Raw genomic sequence first — 10,115 nt, 5'->3', positions numbered from 1 at the left:
TTTTCTAATCTGTTTTTATTTTCTGTTTTTTAGATTTATTTATTCTCTTTCCTGAACATATTTACGGCAGCGGCCATCTTGCCTGAGCTGTTCTTAACAGAATTTAAGAAAATTGCTTTACGGCAGCCCCACGGGCCATAGACACAATGGCCAGGAGGGGACCTCATTGACTTCTATGGGAGGGTTTTCTAGGCATGCTCTGTGACCTGTGCAGAGGTTATTGTACAGGGAGGGGATAGATAAGCTCTGACAACCACCTGTTGTGAATGGTGGATCCTGTCTTATCTATACACAGAGGTGATATCATTACAGGCAGGCTTAGTATGACAGATAAGCAGATAACTGCAGTAAAGTGATCTGTACAGACCAAGAAGTGGCGCCTATTATTAGGCTTAGTCACCAGTGTGAAAACGGCAGGAATTTATGGTTTTTGTTTACATATAGATATTGACCAGAATTTTTTTTAAATAACATTATCAAAAATTCTTAAAAAATATGTTAGACATAAAAACATGATTTAAACAATAGGTTGTTTTCTGATGACACATTCCCTTTAATGTTGCAGAAAATTTGCAGCCATGAGTGGAGACCATGTTATGCAGATTTTCGGGGACGCAGCACAATACCTGCGCAAGTCTGAGAAGGAGAGGATCGAGGCACAAAATCAACCCTTTGATGCCAAGACGTTTGTCTATGTTACGGACAGTAAGAATCTGTACGTGAAGGGGGTTATCCAGAGTAAAGACGGGAAAAGTGCCACCGTGCAGACAGATGGGGGAAGCGTGAGTATCGGTTGTATCTTACCGGAATGTATAAGCCTGATTATAGAGATTTACGTGGTCCTGCGACGGAGCGTCAATCGACCAGGTGTGAGTAATAATTCTGATGGTTGTTATTGGAAACAGTCAGCAAGCTTGTGGGCAGACACCCTCTAATTGTTTTTTCCTCCATCAGATGACCTTACTGCACTGCTATCTTTTCTAGGTTGTCACTGTCAAAGAAGATGATGTCTTCCCAAGAAATCCACCCAAGTTTGACAAGATTGAAGACATGGCGTTACTCACTTACCTCAACGAGCCGTCCGTTCTCTTCAACCTCAAGGAACGCTATGCCGCTTGGATGATCTACGTAAGATATTTTCTGGATGTTTCTATTTGTGATAATTGTGTGGAGATAGATCCAAGGGTAACCCTCGATAATAATATTTCTGGTTATTCAGTCCTTGTTTTTGGTGGGCCTGAAGAACATGTCATAACACATAAAAGGAGAGGCGGAGCTGACAACTGGGGTTGTCAAGAAACTGTTTGAGGGTTTTTGTCCCTCTCAGTACAGAGCAGGGTGCTGGTTATCTAGGTAAGAGGCCTTTCATGTTATAAGTACTGTTAAGGGTCGGAAACTGCCCATAGGGTAGCCACCTCCACTAGGTGGCACTACAGAGAAAGCTTTCTTTCTCTTGGAAGAGAGCTAATCGGCATATTCCTTTTCCCAGGGAGCATTGCTGGACATATAACGATCCCATTACCAGCTCTGGTGTTACGGCAGTGGGTGTGCCACTATGTCAACCCATAGATTTGACTAGGGTCTACTCCTAGGGGTATTATCCTTGCAGTCCCCCAGTTCTCACCCTTTAACCTCTATACAGGGATCTGGACTTTGCTGCAGGGAATCCACCGGGCCACTTCCTCCTGGAGAAGTCATTGTATGATTGACAGCTGACCCATTGGTGTCAAGAGACACTGGTGGGGGACACTAAGGGGACATTTACATAGTAAATGCTGCAAGGTCATGGCAGGCAGAGTAAGGTCAATATGGAGGTCAGGCAGCACAGAGTCACAGTTCAGGAAATAGGCAGAAAGTCGGTGCACAGGCAAACAGAGACAGGACAGCTTTGCAGGATACTAGCAAGCTAGGGAACCTATTGCTCAGGCACCCTCTTACAGGGGAATGTGCCTTACGTACCCAAGGGTGAGCAGCTATAAGCTGGAGCAGAATAGGGTAAGCACGCTGGCAGTTGGGAGGGCACACATACCCTATGGGCAGAGAGAGAGTGACCTTGCCAGCAAGCAGGCTACAGCCTGCTGGGGGGACAGAGCAAGAGCAGGGGGCAGGTCCACGCCGTCGGGATACAGAAACTGGGACTGGTGAATAAACATCTGGTGCTTTACTGAAAGAGAAACAGTACCCCCTGAGACCTACATCAAAGGCTTCTCACCGAGCTAACCTTGATCTGTATGGGTGAGGGGCAAAAATTCAAAAGCAGCTGTCTGCAGATGGGTTGCCCTTTCTCGGAAAAAGCTCACAGTTTGGTTTGGTTAACATTCATATTGCAAGGCCCGTTGAAGGGTTAGATATAGACTATAGGCTAACCACATCTACTGAGTGCCACTACAAGGACAGCTTTTCTGCTCCTAGCTAATCTGCGTATTTTTTTTTTTACCCAGGGAGCATTGCACAGCCTATAAGACTCCATTTAGCCACTCTAGTGCTCTACAAAAGGAGAAGCATTAGTCCTGAGATCCAAAGTGTCTCTTCTTGTGTGTGGGTCTTCAGGCTTTTCCATGATACATTCATTGCCTGTATACATCCCATTCCTGGTTGTCCTCTTCCTAGCTTCTCATATTGGTCTTCTCCAAGGAGCTGTGTCTTCTCGTCAGGGCCGGCTCCAGGTCCATGTGAGCCCTTGGGCGATAAATCCCAGTGGGCCCCCTTCAGGCATTTTTGTACATTTACATGTCCCTCTGTAGCTCCCACATGGTATAATGACCACCAGTGGCCCCTATACAATATATTGACCACTAGTGGCCCTTCACACAGTATAATGACCCCCCAATGCCCCTAAACACAGTATAATGATGCCCAGTGGCCCCACACACAGTATAATGACCCCACAGTGGCTCCCATTCAGAATAATAACCCCCAGTTGCCCTCCATTCAGAATAATGACCCCCAGTGGCCCCCACACTAGGGGTTATACTGTATGGAGGGGGCAATGGGGGTCATTATATTGAATGGGGGCTCTGGTGGTCATCATACTGAATGGAGGGTCATTGGGGATCATTATACTAAATGGGGGGCACTGGGGATCATTATACTGTGTAAGGGGCCCTCACAGTGTAATGACCCCCCCAGTGGCCCCCTCACATACCTATCATTGCTGGAGCACAGGGGAGCCGACGGTCCTGTCATTCACTAACCGCAGCTCCCTGCGCTCCGCGGTAGCAGTGAGACACACGTCATGACGTCACTGCTGGGACAGGCCTGGAGGAGAGAAGGAGATGTGCAGTGATGTAGCTAGAACTGACCCTACAGAAAATTTTAGTATGCCCTCACCCCCCCCCCCCAGTGGGTTCACATCACGTTTTTCCTATGGGTTTGATGTATACAAATGTGCAGAACTCCATGTTTTTGTATCCTACAGAGTCCTGTAAAAAAAATGCATACGTTAACATATATGTTTTTTTCTTCCATTAAACTGTATGGTGAACGGACACCACTGTACGGCATCAGTCTGAGGCATCTGATAACGCATACATTTTTGTATGCATCTAATGGATGGAAAAAATAGGATGTGAACCCGGCCCTAGTGTCAGAATAAGCCCCAGTACACAGCGGAGCAGCGTGGCGGAGAGGGGAGGCCGCCATGTACTGACAGAGCGCTACCTGGTCCTGGTGGTCAGGGATGAGGACTGTGTTTCCCAAAGATCATTTTCTACTGGGAAATACAGGGCACAGTATAATACACTAGAATCTATATACTATAAAGATATTAGCCGTACCTCCGAATAATAATACAATTAGGAGGTCATTTATTATATAGAAATACATCTTTGTTCGGTTTATTTCTGACACAGATGTGGTGCAAAGTTCCTTAGCACCGCAATCTGCATATTTGTCCCGCTCATGCCAGGTCTAAAAAAGAATGGCGTGGGCAGGGAAAGGGATACAGTTATGGCCATCCAGTTATTGGATACCACTGCCATACATTGACCAGATAACACCTTTGTACAGTGACCGGATAACACCGCCATACTGTGACCGGGTAAAAGGGTATAAGAGGGCACAGTACAGGGAATGACTAGGGGCTCTGCACAGGGTGTGGTAAGAGGGCACAATGCAGGGTATAAGGGGGCACAGTACGGGGTGGGGGGGCAGAGTCACATGACCCTGTGACATTACAAGGTCCTTATGGTGCATGCGGTTCAGACGTCACCATAATGAGAGACAGAGTAAGACAGGGGCCCTGGATGGCCAGTAGGGGTGAACACAGCAAGTAGGTGGAAGGGGCTCTGAGGGGGATTCATACAAGAAGTAGGGGCAGGAGGTCTGTGCCGGGCAGCAATAGAATATAGGAGGGTGGAACATGCATGAAGCAGCATCCAGCAGCAGCTCAAAGAGCCCCCCCCCCTCCTCCTGTCCCACAGAGAAGAGACAGTCACAGTGGAGACTCACTGACAACCTCTGTCTCTGCTGCTCTGCTGAATTGAGTGAAGAGGGGGCGTGTCTGAAGCTCTGCAGCAGCCGGCCTCATGTGACAGAGGGCCCATCAGAGGGGTACTGCGTAAGTGAAATGCCAGACATCTGTATTGATGGAAGTGCTCAAAGCTGCTCAGTGGGCCCCCTCAGGAGCAGTGGGCCCCGGCATTTGCCCGGGTTTGCCGGGTGCTGATGCCGGTCCTGCTTTTCATATTAGGCCAAGAGTAAGAGGGGGCCTCAGTTTGGTCTTCAAAGGCCATTTGATGTTTTATGCCCATCTACAGTCGCATAGCAATTTCAACATATTATCCTATTGATCTAGAAAAAGGCAACAATCTGTACAAGTCCTTCACAAACAGGTCCAAAAGACATATTTTCTTCCCCCTCCTTCTGTCTATACTATTACAAAACCTGGGAAATTTTGATTCAGGTTAAAATTCACAATAGTCTGATCTTCTAGCTTGGTCAATAAAGTCACTCTCTTTACTTCTCTGATGGATCTATGACTGTTGATAAAGTCTTTTTTGGTTCTAGACGTATTCTGGATTGTTCTGTGTGACGGTCAACCCCTATAAGTGGCTGCCTGTGTACAACCCTGAGGTGGTCAACGCTTACCGAGGCAAGAAGCGTATGGAAACCCCACCACACATCTTCTCCATCTCTGATAATGCCTATCAGTTCATGTTGACTGGTAAGAAATTTTTTTTTTGTCTATTCTAAAAAATATTTTTATGGTAGTGGATTATGGGCTCATGCACATAGGCCTATTCTATCTCCATATGACCTCTTAATATTGCATCTGTGGACGTCCTGTGGTGCATGCTGTACCTTCAGATGCCTCCTATTTCACACACTGCTTTAATGCCTTATTAAAGAAATATTCTCAACATTGCTTTTATGAGAGAACATCTTAATAATAAGCTGATGTATTTTGGGGCACAAAACGTCCATTTGACTATAATATGTGCACGAGCCTTTGTGCTACTTACAGTCAAGAACTTCTTGATTTCAAATACTCAAGACCTGAGATAGACACAATGTTAATTCTCTAATTCTGTTTCTTCTTCTCTAGATCGAGAGAACCAATCTATCCTTATCACGTGAGAATATTTTTGTAATTTGTTTATGCAATTAGTTATATAATTATAACCTTCATGGTCAAAATGATAGACAATGCAATGGAACTCTGATGGATCCTATGGAAAGTCCATGGGCACCGGTGGAACCCATCGTATGACTGGTCTGGTACTGTTTCATGGCTAATAGGGCCTAAGGCGACTCTCCCATACATGCCATCTTCTATTGGAATACTGACCACTCACATACCCACAGCCTCACTCACAGCCTCAAAAACACTCAAAACAGGGAGGAAAAAACATTCTGACAAAAACACTAACTAAAACACTAAACAAAACGCTGTTTTAACATAAACCTTTAGTATCTAACCCCATAGCTTCCTAAACTTCCCAGTATAGGTTTATGGTAGGGGAGATAACAGTAGTTCTGCTAAAAAAAAATTGCATTCATAATATTAATTGAAAAATGTCTCGGGAATCTTGCATGGACATTTTTGGATGGAGTTTGGATTTAGTTAATTTTTTTTTGATTTATGATTGTTATTCTTTTTTAATTCATTCAGTGGAGAATCGGGTGCAGGAAAAACTGTCAACACCAAACGGGTCATCCAGTATTTTGCAACAATTGCCGCTACTGGGGATTCTGGGAAAAAGAAAGAAGCCGTCTCTGCAAACAAGATGAAGGTTAGATTCATGGTGTTTTCCGGCACAGTGTACGCTAGTGGTAGAGCTGGCGCTGGCTTGTGGGTTTGGCGGGCGGCGGTTGTTTGGACGCACGTGTACTTTCTATGAAGATGTGTCAAACCATAGACTTCTGTCTAAGCTTCTTTTATAATCTTCTTTCCTTTTGATCTCTAGGGGACTCTGGAGGATCAGATCATCCAGGCTAACCCTCTCCTGGAGGCCTTCGGGAATGCCAAGACCGTCAGGAATGACAACTCCTCTCGCTTTGTAAGTCACCAGCGGGTCCGCAGCTTATTATAACACAAGGAGAATAAATTCAAAAAAGATTACAGAATTAAATAAATGTAGCATTAAGTCCATCAAGCCCTTTTTATAAATTTTTGAGGAAAATCCATCAACAATTTTTTTTTAAACCAAGTTTTCATGAGTTAAGTCCTTACCTGTAATGAGCAAATTTCTTGAAATTTATTTTAAGTCCAGTTTGCTAAATGTTTTGAAAAAGTTAAATTCAGATATGAAGCAATTCTACCCAAATCAAATATGCTCCCATAGTCCTGAAAGTTTGTATATAACACTCTCCCCCACGTAATGCTTCTCTGGAAAAGAGACACGCTAGGCTCTATGTCTCTCTCTTTTCTCTCTTCACCTGAAACGAATCCCAAAAAATTAGAGTTTGTTACAATCTAAACTTTTTGGGAAATTTTGGATGAAATTCAAACAGGTACAATTGATTCACTCATGGAATCCAATTCTGAAATAAGCCAAAAAATGCAGGTTTAAAGGGTAGCACTATTTCTTTTTTTAATGCCTATTTTATCTGTAAAAACAAAACCTCCTGGTAATATACTGAGACATACGTCAAAGTAATCATTTATAACGCAGGGGAAATTCATCCGAATCCACTTTGGGGCCACCGGAAAACTGTCCTCCGCAGACATCGAAACATGTGAGATACAGAATAAATGTCTTATTGTAAATTTAGCTGTGTTTTATCATTATTTATAATTAATATTAATTATTAATATTATTATGTTTTATAAAAAATATTTTATTCTTATTAGTATTTAAATATTTTTAGTATTAGAATTATTGAAACTTTTATTATGTATAATTGTTTAGACACATGCTCTTTTGGTCTTTGTCTGGTCAATGGGGCCCCCCCCCCCACGGTTCATTTGTTTACCAGAGACATTTAAGTAAGATGCACCAATTTAAGAGGCAGCAGCCTTTGTTGAGATACGGCTGGTGTTCTTGAAACCAATATTTGTCATATTTATTGTCTTTTCTTCCATTTTCTAGATATGGTCATTTGGTCCAGTTTCTGGCCACCACATAGTTCTGGAGCGTCTCCCTTATAGTTTAATATAAGCCCCCGCGCCTACGTATTATATGTGATTTCTCGATGTTGATGTTATTTTTTTGATTGATTTCAGCTCATGGTTCAGATCTTCTTGTATGCGTTTCTTGCAGACTTGCTAGAGAAGTCCAGAGTGACGTTCCAGCTTCCCAGTGAGCGCAGCTACCATATATTTTACCAGATCCAGTCCAACAAGAAGCCTGAGATTGTAGGTAGGTTGTCATGTTTCTAGGTAGGTTGAACACATGGCAGTTCATTTTTCATTGCCATGACTTTTCCAGAAATGGAAAAATATGGATGCTTTCTTCCAGAAATAATGCCTCATCTGGTTGTATCTACTCATCTCCGATGCAATACCATGCACAACCTGTGGACAGGTGTGACGCTATTCTGGGAATAACGCAACAACGGAGATAGCTATAGTATACTTGCTCTCATGACTAGAGAGGGTTAAACCCCCCTCTCACAAATTTTTTGCACTTTTTGTGTCCAGAAATGCTGCTGATTACCACCAATCCCTATGATTATCATTATACAAGTATGGGGGAAATCTCTGTGAAGAGTATAGACGATGAAGCAGAACTCATAGCAACGGACGTGAGTACACAAGAGCCAACAGTAATGCAGCAGAATTGCGTGCGGGTGCAGCTCTGGATGTGATTGGAGTATAGGTCATGAAATAGAAAAGACTGAAGATCATTATTAGATAATTAAAGCAGAGTTGCTCAGCATTACTTGAAGGTTTCAATCTTTTCTCAACCTTCATCTATGCTCTGTATCTACGCAATTGCTTTTAAATGGCTTTTGTTTCAAGATAATGCAATAAGTTAAGAAATTTGAGTTAAGAGTGTCTGTGTTACCCCTGCTACATCTGTACCAAATTGAGCATCGGAGACCTTTTTGCTCCCTGCCATAGACTGTCAGGTTTCCCACCATAGTTGGATCATCTCCTGAGAAATAAATGGCTTGCAGATCACTGATTTCTTGGCACCAGAGATAGCCCATTTGACCATAGCTGGTCCATAGCCATAGAACATATCTCTCACTTGTGTTGTTCTCTTAGGAAGCCATAGACATCCTTGGCTTCAACCAAGAAGAGAAAATGGGGATCTACAAGTTGACAGGTGCTGTCATGCACTACGGCAACATGAAGTTCAAGCAGAAGCCTCGTGAGGAACAAGCAGAGCCTGATGGCACAGAAGGTAAGAAGGTTTTAGGGCTCGTAGATGAAACATGATCAGAGGACTGGTCCAGAAAACTGGTAGACACCTACACCAACAGTGACCATAAAGACCAAAACTTGATGCTGCTTGGTCTACAGAGAAGAAGGAGAAATCCACCCAATTAAAGAAACTGATCATGTCAACTAAATCTTTGGGGCTTCTTTGTAGTGAAGGGTCAGGATTTGCTCAGGCTAGGTCCACATTTGTATTTCTTGAATTACTGTATGGGATGAAGGGATGGAGGCCACCTATTTCAGCACCCGTATTGGTTCGATGTGTGAAGACAGCTTTATTCATTTGTCGTTATGTTCTTTGAATACTGGATACACTTCATTGCAGATGCAGATAAAGCATCTTACTTGATGGGTCTCAATTCCTCGGATCTGGTCAAATCTCTCTGTAATCCAAGAGTTAAAGTTGGAAATGAGTTTGTGACAAAAAGCCAAAATATACAGCAGGTAAGAACAATAGTCAGATTCCTATGAGCTCCAGAATCACAATATGCCGAGGATTGACTCTCCACCAGACCACTATCCATTTCCCAACTGTAGGACTCAATTGTGTGGTCTTTTTTTGGTGAATCTTGGTGAAAATTAGAAAAAGATGAAGTAAATAATCAATGACATTTCCCGTTTAGGTCAACAACTCGATTGGAGCTCTAGCCAGGTCGGTTTTTGAGAAACTTTTCCTTTGGATGGTGATTCGTACCAACCAGCAGCTTGACACAAAGCAATCTAGGCAGTATTTCATTGGGGTCTTAGATATTGCTGGATTTGAGATCTTTGATGTAAGTGGTGGATTTTACAACCTATAATTCGATATTTGATATTTCAAGTCTTGTCCCTAAGTGATAAACATTTTGCCTTTTTTTGGTCAGTTCAACACTTTTGAACAACTTTGCATCAACTTCACCAATGAGAAGCTGCAGCAGTTCTTCAACCACCACATGTTTGTACTGGAGCAGGAGGAGTACAAGAAGGAGGGGATTGAGTGGGAGTTCATTGACTTCGGCATGGACTTGGCTGCCTGCATCCAACTTATCGAGAAGGTATTTCTATCTACAGAAAGTCCCCAAAAGTCAAGAGCAAATTTGTCCATTGAGACTAACACTGAAGAAAAGTAACCTAGGCTGTAGAGTCCATAAGCCAAACCTCTGGGTCTAACTCCTCTATATTTCCACATCCCGACTTTAGCTCTGACTAAGACTTCATAAATAGCTCATGACAGGGGTGCACCTAGCCTTTCTGCTGCCTGAGGCAAAAACTGAAATGGTGCCCCTCCCCCTAATGCCAATTTCTTAAC

At 43.2% G+C, this 10,115-nt stretch overlaps 1 protein-coding gene across 1 annotated transcript in view; it reads left to right on the top strand.

The window, feature by feature from the left end:
• Window positions 1-578: 578 nt before the first annotated feature.
• LOC122940394 (myosin-1B-like) overlaps window positions 579-10,115 on the top strand; it is a 49,939-nt gene continuing 40,402 nt past the window's right edge. Inside the window, exons 1-13 of the mRNA XM_044297043.1 lie at window positions 579-782; window positions 985-1,128; window positions 5,008-5,164; window positions 5,546-5,573; window positions 6,113-6,233; window positions 6,408-6,500; window positions 7,116-7,179; window positions 7,704-7,802; window positions 8,084-8,187; window positions 8,654-8,792; window positions 9,153-9,271; window positions 9,451-9,600; window positions 9,691-9,861. Of these exons, the coding sequence (XP_044152978.1) occupies window positions 579-782; window positions 985-1,128; window positions 5,008-5,164; window positions 5,546-5,573; window positions 6,113-6,233; window positions 6,408-6,500; window positions 7,116-7,179; window positions 7,704-7,802; window positions 8,084-8,187; window positions 8,654-8,792; window positions 9,153-9,271; window positions 9,451-9,600; window positions 9,691-9,861 (1,593 nt within the window). The remainder of the gene's footprint in view (window positions 783-984; window positions 1,129-5,007; window positions 5,165-5,545; window positions 5,574-6,112; window positions 6,234-6,407; window positions 6,501-7,115; window positions 7,180-7,703; window positions 7,803-8,083; window positions 8,188-8,653; window positions 8,793-9,152; window positions 9,272-9,450; window positions 9,601-9,690; window positions 9,862-10,115) is intronic.

The sequence above is a fragment of the Bufo gargarizans genome, chromosome 6 (genome assembly GCF_014858855.1).
Source record: "Bufo gargarizans isolate SCDJY-AF-19 chromosome 6, ASM1485885v1, whole genome shotgun sequence".
NCBI classification, from domain to species: domain Eukaryota; kingdom Metazoa; phylum Chordata; class Amphibia; order Anura; family Bufonidae; genus Bufo; species Bufo gargarizans.
The sequence above is the reverse complement of the archived record's forward strand: the minus strand, read 5'-3'. Positions and strand labels throughout refer to the sequence as shown.